The sequence below is a fragment of the Anopheles coluzzii genome, chromosome 3, assembly GCF_943734685.1.
Source record: "Anopheles coluzzii chromosome 3, AcolN3, whole genome shotgun sequence".
Classification (NCBI taxonomy): domain Eukaryota; kingdom Metazoa; phylum Arthropoda; class Insecta; order Diptera; family Culicidae; genus Anopheles; species Anopheles coluzzii.
Genome location: NC_064671.1, coordinates 19,441,430 through 19,461,000, shown reverse-complemented (window position 1 = coordinate 19,461,000; position 19,571 = coordinate 19,441,430). Strand labels below are relative to the sequence as shown.

Sequence of the window (19,571 nt, the reverse complement as noted above, 5' to 3'; positions counted from 1 at the left end):
TATTCTTAATGGAGTGTTTTATGATTCCAGATAGCTTTAGAGCTTTCACAAGAACAAGTTCAGGTTATCTTATTACTTTTTTAAAGATTGCTTTCCAAAGATACATAAGTATCTTTAGAAGCCTTCTAAATCAATGAAGGAGCTATAAGATCGCTCTAACAGTATCTCCTATTCTAGCGGTCGGCAGACTTTGTGACTGAAAGCGCCAAATTCTACAAAAATGTTCGTAGACTTGAAGAGCCACATTGTTAAACCAATAGCAAAAAATTGTTAAAGTTCTATGAAATATATGAACTGCTTAGAGCCGCCATCTCGTTATCAATGAGCCACATGCGGAGCTCGCGAGCCGTACTTTGCCGATCGCTGTCCTTTTCTAGTTCTGTTGGATGTCTTCAAAAGACCTCATCAAGTAATCAAGCGGGGACAATGTCCAGTCTCAGCTTGCTATCTCTCCTCACTTCCTAAGATCATTCTGATCATGCTCACGGAACGTTATCATTATCATAATTCTCGCGGATGAAAATCGTTCCCATGGATATAAACTAAGAACAAACAACGCTCCAAAGCGCGCCTTCCGATTCATAATAAACCATTTTCGCTACGCTTCTAGCAGTCAAGCGCCGTCTTGTTCCCATCAAAATCTCTCCAACTCCGGGCGAAATGGAGCGGGGGATTGGGTAGGCCTTCCCGGACCACATACCGTTGATGACTTCATCAAGCCACTCTCGGAGCGAAACCAATTGCAATTCTTTCACATCCGCACAAGAACGCCAAAAGCCCGCAAGAACGATTAAGAGGGAAGCGTGCTGGGTGAAACAGAACGTCCCCGACTGGCCGTCCGCCGACTGCGCCGGTGCTAAGTCTTCATTCTCAAGTCTTCAAAACCCCATTTACTCGCCACCTTCAGGGCACGTTTGGCACGCGAATTAGTGGTGGTTGGGATGTCCATTTTTTTTTTTGTTTAGTTTATTTCCCCTCACCCCAAATGACTTCAAAAGAGCAGGCTCTTTTGCACGTTCGCGCAAACCATTTGTTTGGCGTTCTATTATCGTTTAATTTGTTTCTTGCCGCGGCTACTGCTGCTGCTGCTGCTACTACTATCGCTTGCTCCTCGCCCCAGACACACTCTGTGTGAGAGAGCCTTCTGGGGGTGTGGGAAGGCCATCGTTTGGGGGTGTTCTTTTACGACGGTGGCTTCTGTGTGTAGTTGCACCTGATGTTGGTGGCTTGCACTGCAGAAGAAATCTATTTGCCCCGAGCACCGATACCGGCTCAGCTGGCAGCGTGTGAACAGGTCTCATTCATTCATTCATTCCCCTGGCAGCTTTGTAATTAACGCATTATTTCATCGCGCTCTTTTTTCGCATTGATTCTTTTGTCCGGCGGCCGGCCTTTTGCCGCCTTTTGCTTGGATGGGTGGCCTTCACGGCGGTATCATGTTGGCAGGGGGTGATTCAAGACGAATTGATTAGTTAATAGATTTTCCATTTTTCTTATTACCATCGCGCATCGACTCACAGTGGAGTCTTTTCATACCTTCAGGTATTCCTATCTGCGCTTTGTTTTCGATGCTGTGTGCAATGTGGCAGCACATTCCGATTGTTGCAACCTGTGCTGCACTTGATTTCATAGTGAGTGCAGCGCCACTTATGCAGTCGCGTGCCATTCGATTTGTGATGCAAAGAGGAAGAATGGAGGCCCCGTGATGATGCCGCCCCAATCGTCACATAGTGGGTGTGTGTGTTGTGAGAATGATGTTGGCGTGTGTGGTTGGGGAGGAGCGTTATGATGACATAAGATATCGCTGACTACCAAAGGGGGAACATGGGGGAAAGTTCATTGGAAAAGTTCCTGAAAAGAGAGAGAGAAAAAAGCATTAAATCGTTCACGATTCTGGAGCATCAAAAAGAAACAATTATGCATGGGGAAGTTGCAGTTTTCTGCATTTTGTATGCAGTTTTGCATTAAAAGCTGCCGTTATAAATGCAAACTCTCGGTTCAGGTGCCATAAAATCGGATAATTCAGTGTCTTATTCAGCTTTTGCTGCTACTTTTCCTTTGAAGTTCTCACATTTAAGACGAGCGCTGGAACGGCACAAAAACCAAATACCGTTCGTTTATCTTGCATTTATAATGGCACACACACACACACACACACACACACACACATACATACACTCTTTCCGACCACCGTGACCTACTAACTCATTCTCCATAAAACCTTCCTTCCATCGATGGTAAATTAAACCCTCTCCCCGGGCGACACAAAACGCAGTCAAAATCTACTGGTCGGTCTCTGCCCAGGGCCATCATTACACCCGGGCACACACAACCAAGCGGCGTGTGTGTGTGTGGTGGGTAATGTGACATGCATAATCAATTCCCCACGTTGACCCTCATCGTTCATCCTCAAAGACGAACCGTCAAACCGTATTTATGACACCCGCACAAACACACTTCGGAACGCAATAAACCGCGAAAAAAGCATATGCAACACAACAGCAACTACATGGTGGCATCAACCTCGGCTGTGGTCACGGTTTAGGACATTACCCTTGACTGCTGGGGCTTCCCGTTCCCCCCTGATGATAGTTAGTGCCGCTGGACACGGTGTGTTTGTGCGTGTACTTACCTCTTTTCCCTTCCACTGATCAGGGCCACATTACGGCAAAACGCATTATTCTGCGCACCGCATGTGTGGCTAAAAACTCACCGCCTTCCCTCCCTCGGTACTGACCCACCGCTGCGGACTATTGTGTTTGCATGCCGGATGGAGCCGGCTAAACACTGGGCAAAACACCAGGTTTGGGGCAACCTGCTTAGGCAATGTTTACACCCGGTATGGTCGTACGGTCAACTCTGCCGGAGGGTTTTTATGCGTGCTTTCGCACCTGCTAAACAACAATGGGATCTAGTTGCCCTTGGGCAACCATGTCCACAGCTGCAAACCAGGATTTAAAAGGGTTGTTGAAAATTGTTGAATCAAAGTAACCGTAACCATCACCCCACACCGGTTTGTTGATTGTTTCTGGGTAATTCTGTTTGATTTGGATACATTTAATGTCTTTTGGCATCATTTTGTAAGTACTTTTCCACTACTAACGCTGGTTCGATTCTCTCTATTTCAGTGTGCCGATCTTCAAAAACCTCCCGGAGGACACGCTGTGCAAAATATCGGACGTGCTGGAGGAGTGCTACTACCAGAAGGGTGACTACATCATCCGCCAGGGTGCCCGCGGCGACACGTTCTTCATCATCTCGAAGGGTCAGGTGCGCGTCACGATACGCCAGCCAGACACGCAGGAGGAGAAGTTCATCCGCACGCTCGGGAAGGGTGATTTCTTCGGCGAGAAGGCACTGCAAGGGTAAGTACCGGACACTCCTTTAGAGGGGAATAGGGTGATCGCTAACAAAGTGTCTTTGTTTTCCCCCACAAAAACAGCGATGATCTACGCACGGCAAACATTATCTGTGACTCACCGGAAGGCGTTACCTGCCTGGTGATTGACCGGGACACGTTCAACCAGCTGATCTCGAACCTGGACGAAATCCGAAACCGCTACAACGACGAGGGTGTTAGCCAGCGGAAGAAGTAAGTAAAGTCTGTAGTGAGGGGTAAAGAGAAGCAGATCCGACTCCAGAAGACTGGTCCTCCCAGCAATAGCTGGAGCCGTCTAGGGTCATCTGAAGTAGTCTGGAGTCGCCTGGAATATTCTGGAGTCGTCAGAAGTCGGAGTCGTCCGGAGTTGGAGACATCCGAAGTCGGAGTCGTCCGAAGTCGAAGTCGTCCGAAGTCGAAGTCGTCGGAATTCGGAGTCGTCCGAAGTCGTCCGTAGTCATCCAAAATCGTCCGCAGTCATCCGAAGTCGTCCGGAGTCGTCTAAAGTCGCCTGAAGTCATCTGGAGTCGTTCACAGTCATCCGGAATCATCTGGAGTCATCCGGAATAATCTGAAGACGTCCGGAGTCGTCCGAAGTCGTTTGAAGTCGGAATCATCCGCAGACCATCTTCGGCCGACTCTGGCTCTAACGACTCCCGACAATTCCGGACGACTCCGACTCCAACGACTCCTACCGAAACTAGTGGTTTCTTTGTTGCAGGAGTCGGAATCGCAATGAAAATAGCCTGAGATGGTTCGGAGTCGCGGGTGCGCTCCAGAGAGCACACCACTAACAGCCTGACACTACGTCTACTGGTTGAGATCAATGTCCTAATCATGCGTCTTCCTACTCTTTTTTCTAAGGATTTGGGAAGAGTTCCGAGAGGTGAAGCTGTCCGATCTGCGCGTCATCTCGACGCTCGGCGTCGGTGGCTTTGGGCGGGTGGAGCTGGTCCAGCTGGCCCAGGACAAGTCGCGCTCGTTCGCGCTGAAGCAGATGAAGAAGGCACAGATCGTGGAGACGCGCCAGCAGCAGCACATCATGTCGGAGAAGGAGATCATGAGCGAGGCGAACAGTGACTTTATCGTGAAGCTGTACAAAACGTTCAAGGACCGCAAGTACCTGTACATGCTGATGGAAAGCTGCCTGGGCGGGGAGCTGTGGACGATCTTGCGCGATCGTGGCCACTTTGATGATGGCACTACGCGCTTTTACACGGCTTGCGTGGTGGAGGCGTTTGATTATCTGCACTCGCGCAACATTATCTATCGCGATCTGAAGCCGGAGAATCTGCTGCTGGATGTGTCGGGGTACGTGAAGCTGGTGGACTTTGGATTCGCTAAGAAGCTGCAATCAGGTAAGGAGAGAGAGAGAGCGCGCGGGAGATACGTTTTGGTGAATTCAAGATGCTCATGATCTGTTTTGTTTCTGCGAATCTTCTCAACAGGTCGCAAAACATGGACGTTCTGCGGTACGCCGGAGTACGTAGCGCCGGAAGTTATTCTTAACCGTGGCCATGACATCAGTGCCGACTATTGGTCGCTTGGAGTGCTCATGTTTGAGCTGCTGACTGGTGAGTTTTCGCTCATATTAATGAGTGGTTCCTGTGGATCTCTTCTAATGGTTTCTCGTTTTTCCCAGGTACGCCACCGTTCACTGGAGCCGATCCGATGCGCACGTACAACATCATCCTGAAGGGTATCGATGCGATCGAGTTCCCGCGCAACATCACTCGCAATGCCAGTGCGCTGATCAAGAAGCTGTGCCGGGACAATCCGACCGAGCGTCTCGGCTACCAGCGAGGCGGCATCAGTGAAATCCAAAAGCACAAGTAAGTGTGGTGGTGCCTGATGAAGACACAGTCAGCGCAATCAGAGTTCCTCCAGACATTGATAATGCTCTTAATTCTTTCCTACAGATGGTTCGATGGCTTCTACTGGGAAGGATTGCGGAATCGTTCACTGCCGCCGCCGATCCTACCGAAGGTACAGAGCGTCGTCGATACCGCCAACTTTGATGACTATCCGGCCGATCCGGATGGCCCTCCGCCGGATGATCTGTCCGGATGGGACGATGATTTCTAAGCGAAACGTCATGTCCCCTCTTGCCTGCTGTGCGCTCTTTGATGAAAGATCTTTTCGCGCTAAACACTTCCTATAAGAAAGTTTTGCTTCTTCTCTCCCCCGTGCGTCCCGTGCAATAAGGTTACATTTTCGTGCGTTTTTGTTTTCGTTTTTGCTTCATTTTGATGAATGAGAGAGAGAGAGAGAGAAAGAGAGCCAGCGATTGAAGTGATTGAACGTTAATACCGTCTGTCGTCTAGCGCTTGGTTGAACGTTTGGTTGTTCCTTTTGGAGTGAATGAGGTGTTTGTGGCGGTGTGACCTTGTGCACGGGGACGGTGTAGCGTTTTTATACATATATTTTAAAAAGTTTTATCATTTTTTTTAATCAGAAAACAAGAAAAAAAGGTGCAGACACAGAAAGGCAGTCTATTGCAGAGTGTACTTTTTTTTAATGGAAAAGAAGAGAAAGTGTCCTTAAACAATTAGTTATACATTTAACAAATAATAGCAAAAAAATACAAGAATTAGAGGATTGAGCACAGCATCGTCCATGTCATATGTGTGAGGTGAGAGGGTCGGAAAAGGAGAGAAGAAACTGTTGATTATGATTGTGTACTGCTTTGTACTTCCCTGTTTTTTCTTCTTTGATATCCTTTTTTCCATCCTGAATGATCCTTTCTCGTTAGAGATCACGTGCAACGACCATCGTACCACGTGGTATGCCTTAGCTAACAAAAAAGCCCCAATCTTTAATGCTAACACCTCTCTCTCTCTCTACACCCCGTTACTTCAGCTAATTGTTGGTCAGAATTTAAACACCCCGATAATAACCCCGATAATAGTTGTTGGACGCTAATTGATAATGATAACGTCTGGTTAGCGAGAACAGGAGAGAGAGAAAGAGAAACGAATGTATGTTTGTATGTGTGTGTGTTGCGTGCGTGCGTGTATGTTGTTCAATTTGTGCAATCGAGATTCTGTAAAATATACATATTAAAAAAAGCGAAGTCTGTACATAACAAAAAAAAACAATGCGCGTCAAAATTTACGTGTTAGGTGCATATATATATATGTGTAGTGAAAAACAAACAAGCAAAAACAGCAGAATTGGTTCGCGGTTTAATGTTTCTTTTTGCTTTCCCTTTTTTCCATACGATCATTTCTCCAGTGTCTAAATAGATTATTGGAATGGTTCGTTGTTTAAATTGTTATTTTAAAATTGAGCGCATGGTCGTGTGTGTGCGCGTATGTGTGGTTGATAGCCCGAAGGAGAACCGTGTGCAGAACTAGTTTCCTTTTCAGCAGCTGATTAGAAATCAGAGTTTAGTTTCTAGCATCGTTTAAAACTGAGAGAAAAAAAAACAATAAATTCGTAATCCGTGTAATTTCGAGTGTGGTGGTGTGTGCCGTTTGATTTGGTAGGCTAATAGTTGGAAAGAAAATGGCCAAGATTGAATGAATTGCAGAGTCTGCGGGTCAGCGATTTGTGAAAAGCTCTATTTTTCTTATGTATTTTTTCACATCAGCTAAAAAAATATAATTTTATACAAATTATTTCGAATTATACCAAGAGACAGGGTAGAAATTCTTGTAATACAACTTAATGTGGTAATTTAAATATTTCTTTAATTATTTTTCATGGAGACCCAAATCAAAAGATGTACAAACAAACATCCCCTACAAGTCTTACTTATTTTATTTGTATTTTTATACATACTTCGACACTTTCCACTCCTGGACTAAGAAAGTACAACGGAAAATACGAATTCTGTATTGACGTTTTGTCATCCACACGACCATCTGTCATATGCGAGTGACAGATCAACTGTGGTAATTCGCCTTGTTTGTGTTGCTTCTTTTGCATCAAACACTTCTCGCTTCATTTTAGACTATTTTGTTGTAATGCTCTCAGAAAAAATGCGTGAAATTTATTGTTATGCTTTTTTGTTCTGTTATCACTTAATATTGCCCAACTAGTACCCTCAAGCCGCATCACAAAACCTGCGTATTGTTTTGTGCGCGGTGAAAACCGTGTAGAAGCCGCTGACAGCTACGCGCTGTCAAGTTTCGCCTCGCAACCAGAGTGACCAGAAATACCGATTTATCTGTATTCCTACCGATTTTTTATACGCCTACCGACTCACAGATGACCGCCCTAAAACTACCGATTTTCCATTTATTCTACCGAAAATCACAGATTTTTTCGTAATACTAACCAAAAAGTCATATAACCATTTTCCAAATCACTTAATGTATAAAACTCTATATGGAAATCACAAGCAACTGGAACCAGAAGTTCAATAGAGACAACTAAGGCCCGTGTCTGTGCTCCATCGCATGCGATTTAATCGCACGTGCTGTCAAACGCTTTTCGTATCATATTGCGATTATTTGAATGATTTTAATAATATAACGATTATGAAAAATTAAGTTGAGATTGTTCCTACAAAAAACCACACATTTAGTTTGACAGATAAAATCGGATGCGGCGTCCGACGAAATCAATATTTTTGATTCCGCTTGATCCACAGATTAGCTTCCATCTCCAGCAACCCCCCCCCCCCCCTGCACAACACTTCAAAGCCTACCGAAAACTACCGAAAAATCTATAAAATAATCTGGCCACTCTGCTCGCAACAACACAATAGAACTCGCTGTGGCAATTTCTTGCGAAGAACGCACGTTTCGTATTGTTCTCCGACTTTACAATCGAAGGTTCTTTGACCGGCGCTCGTGCGAACGAACGCTCTGCATGAAGCGGATAGCGCGTGTGAAAATCGTGAAAAAGGAAAGCTTTGATATCAAAAATCGTGCGTGTTTCATCTCTTGCCTGTGACCAGGGACTCTCCTCCTCCTCCTCCGTGTATAGACTGCTCCGAGATGAGTTCACGGAAGGATTTTTTTCGGTCGATAATTGAATCCTCCTCGTCGATCGGTGGGTCGAACAACGATTCGGCGAACGCTACGTCACAGAACCTCGACAGTGGGTACCGCACGGGCGTAACGACCAGCGGCGAGGAACCGACCGCACCGTTGCCAGTTCAAGGCCGTGGACGAGCATGGGCACTTTCGTCACTTGGCGTGACGATGGCACCGCCGGCCGATGCGGCGGCACCGCTGGTGACGCCGATGGAAAACCTCGTCATGGGAGGACGGGGCCGATTTTTGCAGAAGCTGCTAAGCCAAGCCGCCCCGACCGCGGCCACGGTAGAGCCACCGGCGGATACGACCGTTCCGATCTCGTCGGCCACTTCCGGAGCGGGAACGGCATCGATCAAGGACAGCGACGCTCGGTCGGTCGCATCAAGGCAGGCGTCGGACTTTACCAAGCCGGAGGATTCGTTTGTGCTGCGTGAATGCAAGGAGCAGGGCGAACCGGTCATACGCATCGGAAAGGAGGGCAACCCGCTGCACCTGATGGGCAACTTCATGGAGCTGAAGTGCGAGCCGGATCGCGGTATCTTCCTGTACACGGTCGACTTTAGCCCGCCGATCGATGCGAAGCGCACCCGCCAGCGGTGCATCGACAGCCACAAGGACGTGTTCGGCACGGCGTACACGTTCGACGGGCACATACTGCTGCTGCCGAAAGCGTTGGAGCAGGAGCGGTTCAAGCTGACGTCCCAACATCCGACCGAGGGTACGCCCGTCACGCTGTCGGTGGTGTTCCGCGTGCAGCAGCAGATGAGCCAGAATGTGGCGTTCTACAACAAGCTGTTCCGGCGCATCATGTACATGCTGCAGCTCTCCGAGATGGGCCGCAAGCACTTCGATCCGACGCAGGCCCGCATCATACCGCAGCACAAGCTGGAGATTTGGCCCGGGTTCGTGACGGCGGTGAACGAGTTCGAGGGCGGGCTGATGCTGAACCTGGACGTAACGCACCGCGTGCTGATGCAAACGACGGTGTACACGCACATCAAGATGCTGGCCCAGGCCCGCGGTGGACAGTTTCGGGAGAATGTGCTGAAGTCGCTGCTCGGGGCGGTCGTGCTGACGCGGTACAACAAGAAAACGTACCGCATCGATGATGTGTGCTTCGACACGAACCCGCTCAGCACGTTCCGGTACGGGGAGCGGGACATCTCGTACGTGGAGTACTACAAGGAGCAGTACGGGCTGGAAATTAAGGACCACCAGCAGCCACTGTTGCTGAACCGGTCGGAGCGGCGCGTGGTGGGGAAGACCGAGCCGGAGGAGATGATTGTTTGCCTGGTGCCGGAGATTTGCTTCCTCACTGGGTTGACCGATGAGATGCGAAACGATCATAAGGTACGTTTTGGGGGTGTAGATTGAAGAGGCCAATATTGTTCTCGAAATGGTTTAAGTATATAGTTCCTTGCTTTGAATGTAAATATTTACGAAAAATCCGGCTAATTCGATATTTCAATAGTTTATTTTTAACTTTTTACTATTTTCTTTTTTCAAAATTACTTATTTATTAATTATTAATTATTTGTGCTGGTTACTTTTATTCTTTGAGTGCATTTGGTTCTGATGATTATTGTATTATTCTTAGTGATAATTTGTTATTTTATTATTTATTAAAAATAATCATCTTTTTTGAGATTTTTTTTAAATCGAAATTTGGTATATTGATTAGGGGAACTGGGGGTAGTTTTGACACCTTACGGGGTTTTCGCTTAATGGCAAAACTTTTGCCAATGTAAACTTACTATAAGACATCGAAAAAGCTTTTTTAATTCATTATGCTCCGTCTCACGAGAAACTACGGTTTGCGCATTAATTTTGATAACATTTTGATAAAAATTTAAAAAAGTGTGTTTTTTGTTGCCACAAGACTGCAGTGCGGGTTAGATCGACACCACGATGGGGTAAAATCGACACCTTGTGGGATGATTACGACGCATTGATTATAACTTTTAAAATTACAAAATCTGATGGCCGGTTGTTTTTCATTGAAGATTAACAAAGTATTTCGTACCAATTTTAAGAAAAAATGACATAAAACATTTTTGAAATATGTGAAAGAAATGAAGTTACAAACAAGAACAAATATTTCGTTACAAATAGCATGGGACCAGACTCCATATAGTAGAAGCTGTGGAGATAGATTTACGGAACTTTCCTATCTCCACAGTTTCTACTATATGGAGCCAAAAGTCTATCATTTTTCTACTATTTTCCTCTTCAGTTAAGCCTAAACCGGTCTAAAGTAATCCTAAAATACAGTCAAAGCCATAACAATAATAATTTGAATAAGCCTAAACCATATATTAAGTACAGGTGTCCCCCGAGATACGACTGTATTTGGGACCGAAAAAATGTCCTAAAGCAAGGCGTAAGTTGAAATAGTCGTATGTCGAATATCTGTGAATATAAAGTTTATAACCGAAATTGAAGAGTCGGAATCTATGAAATCGTATATTTTATCAAAAATAATGTACGATAATGTATTAATTTCCCTCCAAAAGCCGTTTACACGACATAGATATTCAAGCTCGGGGTGTTGTGGAATCTGAGGAAATATGTTTGTAACGGTTATCTGCACAGAAATTCAAAAAAATATATCAATTTCGTCTCAATGACATCTTTCAACTGTCAAAATCGAAATCGTCGTATCTGCGAATCGTCGTAACTCGAGGGGGTCGTAACTCGGGGGACGCCTGTATATGTTTTGAGTCCGAGTTTGACAAACGCTATATATGAGAGAATGATAGCTAAATTCCATATTTCAGCTTATGCTTCTTGGTTTGTTGACATCGCTAGTTTTAAAGCTTGTAAGGTATTTTTAATTACGGGTCATCTATAGAAAATATAGGCACTTTCAAATTACGATCTAAAAAAGGTTAACATGCTACAAACACGAATTACACGAATTACCTAGTGTGGTGTCGATTTTACCCCCATTTGCCACACAAGTTTTGGTGAAATTTTTTTACTATATAGTTAAATATAAAAATTACGCACTTTGATACATAACTAATCAAAAGTGTTTATAAAACTATTAACACGGAAACTATAATTTTGTTGAATTAACGTCACAATTCCTTAAGTCCTAACAGTAAAAAATTACATCAGCTGTCAATCAGCAGAACCACCATGTGTTTATTTTGTTGTTTTTTGACAATTTATATCTGATCAGTGAAATGTGACTCAAATATTCAAAGCAGTTCATATAAATAATGTGTACTAATTTTTTTCTTCAATAGGTTTTATAAATACTAAAACGGCAATCCATCGATCTTACCCACAGTGTCGAACTAACTCCTACTTCCCCTACAAATTAATATAGTGTTGCTGTCCTTTTTTGTTGTGCGTTCACGATTTAATTTGAATATCAACAGTGGATGACAAAAATCTACGTTAAATGTTGAATTTTTATTGAAGAAAGGTGTAATTACACACAATATTTTAAATCAAGCTTTAGTTATTGATAGCTAATTAGTCATGGGAATGTAACCTGCTACCTTTCGTTATATTTAAATTTTAAAAATACTCATCGCTAAATGCTGATCATCATGAGGTAATTCTATTTTCTTCTCCTCGTTTCCCTTCCCCCCCCAGGTAATGCGCGATATTGCGACGTACACGCGCATCACACCGAACCAACGCCTCGTCGCGATGCGCCAGTTTTGCGAGAATGTGAACAAAAACGAAGCCGCCCGCAAGCTGCTCTCCTCCTGGGGGCTCGAGCTGATGATCACCCCGAAGGTGATGATGGGTCGGCAGCTCCCGCCCGAAAACATCACGTCCGGCGGGGGTGTAGTGGGCAGCGCCGGCCCGAACGTCGACTACACCCGCCAGGTCACCAACAATCCGATGCTGGAGATCGTCCACATCCGCCAGTGGATGCTGCTGTACACGCAGCGCGACGAGCAGCACGCGTCCGTGTTTCGCGATTGCGTGAAGCGTACCTGCAAGCTGCTCGGGTTGGAAGTCGCCCAACCGCAGGTCGAAGTGCTGCCGCAGGACGCCACCAACCTGTACGTGCAGGCGCTGCGCACCCGCATCCGCCCCGGCACCCAGATCGTGGTCATCATTTGCCCGACGTCCCGGGACGATCGGTACGCCGCGATCAAGCGTATCCTCTGCACGGAGGTGCCGATCCCGTCGCAGGTCATCAACGCGCGTACGCTCGCGAACGAGAAGCGCAACCGGTCGGTCGTGCTGAAGGTGCTGCTGCAGATGAACTGCAAGCTCGGTGGGTCGCTGTGGGGCGTCCGCGTGCCGATCAAACGCACCATGATCTGTGGCATTGACACGTACCACGAGGCGAAGCAGCGCTCCAACTCGGTGGCCGCGTTCGTCGGTTCGCTCGACGCTGCCTTCACGCACTGGTACTCGCGGGCGACCGTGCAGGAGCGGAAGGAGGAAATCCTGAACGGGCTGTGCGTGTCGCTCGAGAAGACGCTGCAGGCGTACCAGCGGCGCAACTGCCACCTCCCGGACAGGATCATCATTTTCCGCGACGGTGTAAGCGACGAGCAGACAAACATTTGCCTGGACTACGAGATACCGCAGCTGCAGGCGGCCTGCAAGCTGGTCCAGCCGGACTACGAGCCGAAGATTACGTTCATCGTGGTGCAGAAGCGCATCATTACGCGCCTGTTCACGATGAGCCGCGGTGGTGGGGATGGTGATGGGCAAGCGAATGCACCGCCCGGTACCGTGCTGGACAACACGGTCACACGGCGGTACATGTTTGACTTTTTCCTCGTATCGCAGACGGTGCAGATGGGCACGGTGACACCGACGCATTACATCGTGCTGCGGGACGATTCCATGTTTTCGCCCGACATTCTGCAGCAGCTGAGCTACAAGATGTGCTACATGTACTACAACTGGACCGGCACGATTCGTGTGCCGGCGTGCTGTCAGGTAGGTTTGGACGGAGCAGATCCTTTGGGAGTGACACACACACACACACTGAAGCTAATGTTTACTTTCCTTTTTTTCTTTGCACGCACACGCAGTATGCACACAAGCTGGCGTATCTTGTTGGACAGTCGGTCAAGCGAATGCCGGCAGAATCGTTGAACGACAAGCTGTTCTACCTGTAAGAAGGCGCACACTTTGGAGCGGCAAAGGGAGTATTTTTTTGCGAATTGTGTTGTTCATGTCAGGGAATTCCCTTTCCGAATTTGTCTCTTTTTCTATATGCTACTTGATACACATGCAGCTTAGTGCATGCATGCAAATTTCTCTTCTTTATTTTTCACTATTAACATTACGGAATTCAATCTCGTTTCTACACACGTTACTGACACACACTGATATAACACACAGATGTATTAACCTCTTTCCGTTGAGCTGTACAATCGTGAACTTATTATACATTCGTTGAACTAAGAATTAGCTATGGGTTAGAATTTATGGGTTATACCAATAGAGGGCTGCATAACGAACCCAAGTGCCTTAACAGAACACGCCAATTTATTTACATTTTTAGCATTAAAACGTCCTTTAGCTCGTAGAGAAGGGAAAAGCTTCATCTATTTTCTTTTTATATTATTCACTTTTTGCGAACAAATTTTAAGAACAAGTGAGATTCTTAATTTCGTTGGTAGGAACGTTCAAGAATCTGAATTAAAGCTTAAACAAACAAAATCTTTTAAAAACCTATTTTTCTATTACGCTGTTTTTTTTTTCTTATCCGTCTTTAATCCGCGAAACTAGCGTGTGCTGGAATTAGTATAAAAAGCGGTCTCCAACACTTATGAGACATTTGATATCGTGTAATATCTTACTTATGGACTATCTCTACCATTTTATAGTTCATTCATTTTGTTGTTTTATTGAATTGAATTTAAGTCAATAAGATGTAGTTTGGATTAAAAGAATTGTGTTTTTTATCACAATGCTTGGCAAATCAATAATTATTTCAGGGCTGGATCTCGTAAGTGAATTTAAGAAGTAAAACTTCAAGAAAATTACAATGCAATGTTAACTGTTAAAACTATGAACTGTACATCTTTGAAGAGGAGGGGGTAAGCTTTTGTTACTCTTAAGCAAAGATTGAATTCCAAAGACTGATGTTGATGTTATAAGAATTTGTGGAAGATGCTCAATTGTGGACCAAAAACAGAAAAAAAGAAAATCGTGTATGAAATAAACAGAAGCTTAATAAGAAAATTGTGCTGTAAAGTGCCAGTGCCTTGGATCGAATCATCCGAAAAATAGAAGTATATTTCATCATTAACTTATCTTATTGATTCTTAGAGCTTGAAAAATCGGTTTTAATGGCCATACGCAATTAGAGAAGAAGAGATTAAGTAAGTTAAGAAAATATTTAAAGAACAATTTTTACAATTCCCATAGATTAAATTTCGATTTCGACTTTAATTACTAAATTCTCATTAATAGCGTATGTCGGACAATAACTGCAGTCTTAATGGCATTTTTTCGCTAATTTTATATTATTTTTACTTTCAGTGCTGTTTCAATCATATCTTCAATCAATAATATTCCAGGGCGGAGTGAATTATCTTCGTGAATATATATATATAATCACTGAACATAAACCGAAAGTCAGAACATTCAACGTTATACAAAATTTGCTGCTGTTGCTGCTGCATCCCTTAGGGGAAAGCGGGACAAAATGGGCCTGTTAAGCAGTTTACTGAATATTCCTTTGAATATGCCACACAACACAACTTATTCTCACATTGTTACATGCTTCCATCATTTATCTATGGATTAAAATTCCAACATAGCCTGAAAATAACTTAATTGCATCAAAAAAGTGTAAAATAAAAGTTGATGTTTTACGAGATGCTATTTTGACACGCAGGGCAAAACGGGCTAATGTAAACAAAACATGAAACGTCCAAACACTGGGGCAATATGGGCCACAACAACTGCGCTTTGCTAATAGTAGATGCTTTGCGCACGTTTCGTGAAATGTATTCTCGTCCTATACATTCCTGCTGTCCAGGAAAGCCGTTAAAATTCTTCCAAAAACATGTTATCAAAATTAAAACTGTTTTTACACGTTTTAATCTACAAAATCGAATCTTTTAAAGCAGTGCCTGTTACCATTGTTGTGGGGACAAATACAACACCATAGTCTCACCAAACGCCGTATGTTAGAAGCATCTGTCCATTTTGTCTCAAGAATAACTGCCCATTATACCCCACGTGTGTAACAACGAAAAAGGAAAACAACAAAAACGAAAAAGCAAACACGTTAGTCTCTGATGAGATAAGGCGATTGAAAAAACACAGATGAAGCGTCTCATTGCATAAAAAATAATTACTCTTACAAAGGGCGTCGCGGGTTGAAAATTGAAAACTGAAACCCGGCCAGAGAGAGAGAGCGCTTTTGGGTACAAACATTCTGATCAGGTGAAAACTTACACCGTTTCGCATTCAATTGACTTGCTTTCTTCAGACAAATATCAGGAATATATAGAAATATCATATCTTTAAAAAATATACCATGTAAAACTTCTAAGTATCGCTGTGACACTGGTTTAAGCTTATTTTCGAAACAGCAAATATTACATCAATATGCTACTTAATCTTATTTTGCATTTTTCTTGGTTATTTGTTATTAAAGGGTTATGAAACTTACATGGTGTTCATAGAACACTCCAATGAATACATTTTGAGCATTTGGAATGTATCTTTGTAGTGAAATAATGCTTAAATAGAAGGTGCCCATTTGGCCCCGCTTTCCCCTACTAGCAGCTAAATTTAAAACGAATATGCGTACTTGCGTAATGAACGCGCAACGATGACGTATTCGAGCCAATTGCGCTCAACTCCACATACACCCTTTTCCGGAGCAAACCCTTTTTGGCATTGCTTGGCCCCGGGGTCAGCGTCTAGTTTAATTGATCCTGCTTCCAGGTTTTTAAACCATCTTCCGTGTTAAAAATATACCAAAACAGAACGACGCAATAACGTATACGCGACCATACCGGGCTGAAGGAAAAACAAGGAACGTATGCTGCGTACACCACCAACCTCACCCGTTGTGTGTTGTGGCTGGTCGGGCGACGACGACGGAGGCATCAGAAACCAGTAGTAGACCGACCGGGGCTGCTGGGCGCAGCGTTGAGGGTTGCTGCTCGGCGGTGCTCTCACCGTGTGCCACCCATGTGGCACATAACCTACCCGAATGCATACGCCCGTGGGACGTCCTGTCTCCTTTTGTTTCCACCAAAACAACCCTCACAATCGATTAACTGTCTCTCTCACTCTCTCTCTCTTTTTCTCTCTTTTCAGTGGCACTGCGTGTCTGCCGCGCCGGCGTATATGTGTGTTGTGTGAGGGGTTTTTACTACGGGCCTTCATCCCTTTGACCGCTCCAGCTCCAGCGTGCGCCATCATATCCTCCAAAGGGACTCGCGCGGGTGTCCTGCTGCTAGCTCGCTCTTTTATTACGTCTCCAAAATGTTGCTCCATTTTCCAAACGCCTCGTGGTGTGTGTGTGTGGGGAATGGAACCGGGAACAACATGCACAAGGTGGTGGCACAAGTCGCTGCCCACTTCACAGTCCCTCCCGCACGTAATTTCCACCAACACCGCGCGCATACGCGGCATCGGCTGTGTCCGGCCTTGGCGCCTGGTAGCGAAAAACGGGCGGATATGACGCGGTTCCGCTAGGGGTCGGTATCTAGGACAATTTGTTTATAAATAGCCTGGCGTGTACTAATCGATACCCACACACACACACACGCTGCTGGTGCCCGATAATTGGTCCACCGCAGTGTGTGAGCGGCAAACCGACCTGTCGGCAGCACCGGATCTTCTGCTGCTGCCTGGTTGGAAATTGGAAAATGGGATTTCTAATGTTGACTTCTCTCAAACACAATATGCTTACGTCACCACCACCGCCGTCTTCTTCCGTACGTGTGTATGTGCTACTACCGCCGCAACATTATGCACCATCCGGCTCCAAAGCCTACTCCAACAAGCGGTGTGATTAGTGAGAAAAGCCCGTTGCTAATGGGCGTTGCCGAAACGCGCGCGCTCTCCCTCTCTCTCTCTCTACGCAAACCCCGAAAACAGCAAACGCCGCATATTGGCGGGGATGCGCGTGTAATTAGAAGCTCGTTTTTGCAACATTGCAACATTGCTTGGAATCATGGAAAATGGTTCCAAATTCCTAAATCTCGGGATAAGCCATATCACTTGCCGCCATCGTGTATGTTTCATCTCCCGCAAAGCGTACGATCCCGCACACGGGATGATGATGTTGCCCTGTTTTTCCCCCTGGTTGTTTCATTTCCCTTTTCCCATCACAAGACCTACTCACACACACGTTAACGTGGGTTTTCCTTCTGCTTACCCACACATACGCGCGCGCGCGCGTGTTTGTGTGTAAAAGGGCAAAAGTGTGGCGCGTACGCACGATGCGAAAAATAAGGCGCAATTTCTTCGGGTGGCGCTATTTTCCTTGTGATGGGTGATGGGTGGGAACAGCAGCAGCGTGGTGGGGCGGTGAAATCGATTCGGTACCGCGTTAACGGCGCAATACGGAGCATTCGGGGTTGGGGTTGGGAGATTGTGAAATTTTGTCACGTATTTTCCCGCCAACCGGCAGCCGGTTCAAAAATCGATGGGTAAATGAAGGGGGGGGCCAAGATGATGGCGTTCAATATGGTTTTTTTTTTGGGGGGTAAAGGGAGTTAACCGATGGCGCTGAAATGGTAATTATCACTTATGGATGATTAAATTAATAGTAATTATTATTACAGTGCGTCAGGGTTTAGAGCAAGGCTTATCTTTGATGGCATTACGGTTGTTGTAAGTGGAAGGAGCAGCCTTTCAGCAGTAATGGAAGCAGATCAGTTGCAAACATGTTTGTAAGGGTTCAATTTTCTTGTCTAAGAAGAGTTTTTTGTATTTCCTAACCGTGCATATTGGTAGTGTTTTCCAGAACATTCAGAATAATCCTCTAATCAGAACAATACGAATTAACGCTCTTAGTGGCAGATGGCAGATGCAGATCTGTAGAATTTCAAATTCAAAACAAATTCTATCTATTCTATCAAAGTCAAATTCTATGAAAGTCTACAGAGCAAGCTCGCGATGCTCTATAGAAGTAAATTCACATTATTCAAGATCAAAAGGCCTGAATATTTGTAGATTGATGTTTTCGAACTTTACTGAAATCAAACAGAACCTCTTTTTTGGCCGCAAAGGCTTTTCCATTCTTTGGATAGGAAGCAGTTTGCAGAAAGGATTTGGTAGCGGGAAGAGCTTAAGAGGCGAATACTCTGTTCACATTGGTTAGATCTTTGGAACGGTCCTAAAAATCTCCCCTGATGGTTAATTCTTTTTGTGGCATAGCGAAGAAGCACGGAGCGTTAGTGTACGAGCAATGAGCCTGTGTTCAACACTGAGAACAAGGTAGCTATTTGTAATGATATGTTCTTTCGAGAAACAAGAGCAAGATGGATTAGAGATCTACAAAAACAGACAGACTTGAGTTCTGTCCAAGCATTACGTCTAGAGATCAATTGACCCAGGGAATGTATTGAAGAGATGGATCTGATTATCTTCATTTACTGCGGAATCTATATCCTTTAACATGATGAACCTGCCATGTTTTTGGATACTCCGGTACCATTAATTACTCTCTGTGACAAGGAGCTTTGGTAAAATTTTGGTTATCCTAAGCTGCTAAGGTTAGAACAGTATTCAGTGCATGGTACCATCAAGCTCTGTCTGTAGTTTGTACTAGATGAGTTCAGAAGACCATGTGGCTTAGTTTTGAGTCCCTAGAAATTCGCATTGATAATGTTCGCTTTCAAAACATTTTGTTATCTCAACTTAGAGCTAGCATACCTTCTCTGTCTTCGTGGATAGCTTACCCGGATCTTACGGGTATAATATGAGTAGTTTGTCGGAGGCTGGCAAGCTTGATCAATTTTACGAGAGTGAGATCCATGGTCCTTCCTTCTCAATCAATCCTGCTCCTTATAGTTATGCCACATTCCTTCTCAAAACCTTGCTCAAGAACTTAACTACAAGAGGTTCGCTAAACTTGTACAAAAGCCATGATTTAGAGACGTCGGTGAGTTCTTATAAGACCGTGATGTAGATGCACTATCTTCTAAATATCGTTCCAAATTACATACTTTCTTACTTATTCGGCGCCTCAACCTCTTTGCGGTCTTGGCCTGTCTCAGGAGTGTCCGAGGAGTGCGTAC

The 19,571-nt window shown here is 44.9% G+C and overlaps 2 protein-coding genes across 7 annotated transcripts in view; both read left to right on the top strand.

The window, feature by feature from the left end:
* LOC120959490 (cGMP-dependent protein kinase, isozyme 2 forms cD4/T1/T3A/T3B) overlaps positions 1-6,837 on the top strand; it is a 129,178-nt gene extending 122,341 nt beyond the window's left edge. For all 6 annotated transcript variants that reach the window (XM_040382927.2, XM_040382929.2, XM_040382928.2 and 3 more), the window contains 6 exons: positions 3,129-3,365; positions 3,443-3,592; positions 4,244-4,737; positions 4,828-4,953; positions 5,022-5,211; positions 5,299-6,837. In XM_040382927.2, the coding sequence (XP_040238861.2) occupies positions 3,129-3,365; positions 3,443-3,592; positions 4,244-4,737; positions 4,828-4,953; positions 5,022-5,211; positions 5,299-5,464 (1,363 nt within the window). In that variant the 3' untranslated portion in view covers positions 5,465-6,837. The remainder of the gene's footprint in view (positions 1-3,128; positions 3,366-3,442; positions 3,593-4,243; positions 4,738-4,827; positions 4,954-5,021; positions 5,212-5,298) is intronic.
* Positions 6,838-8,063: 1,226 nt separating this feature from the next.
* Positions 8,064-14,541, top strand: LOC120957850 (protein argonaute-3). Its single transcript, XM_040380262.2, has 3 exons — positions 8,064-9,717; positions 11,974-13,287; positions 13,383-14,541. The coding sequence occupies exons 1-3, from the start codon at positions 8,326-8,328 to the stop codon at positions 13,467-13,469; spliced, it is 2,793 nt and encodes a 930-aa protein (XP_040236196.2). The 5' UTR covers positions 8,064-8,325; the 3' UTR covers positions 13,470-14,541.
* Positions 14,542-19,571: the final 5,030 nt, after the last annotated feature.

Bases quoted from the DNA above. Each gene is read 5' to 3' on its own strand.
- LOC120957850 (XM_040380262.2), top strand. From the start codon at position 8,326: ATGAGTTCACGGAAGGATTTTTTTCGGTCGATAATTGAATCCTCCTCG. The intron at 9,718-11,973 runs GTACGTTTTGGG...TTCCCCCCCCAG, and splicing joins AGATGCGAAACGATCATAAG to GTAATGCGCGATATTGCGAC. The intron at 13,288-13,382 runs GTAGGTTTGGAC...ACGCACACGCAG, and splicing joins GTGTGCCGGCGTGCTGTCAG to TATGCACACAAGCTGGCGTA.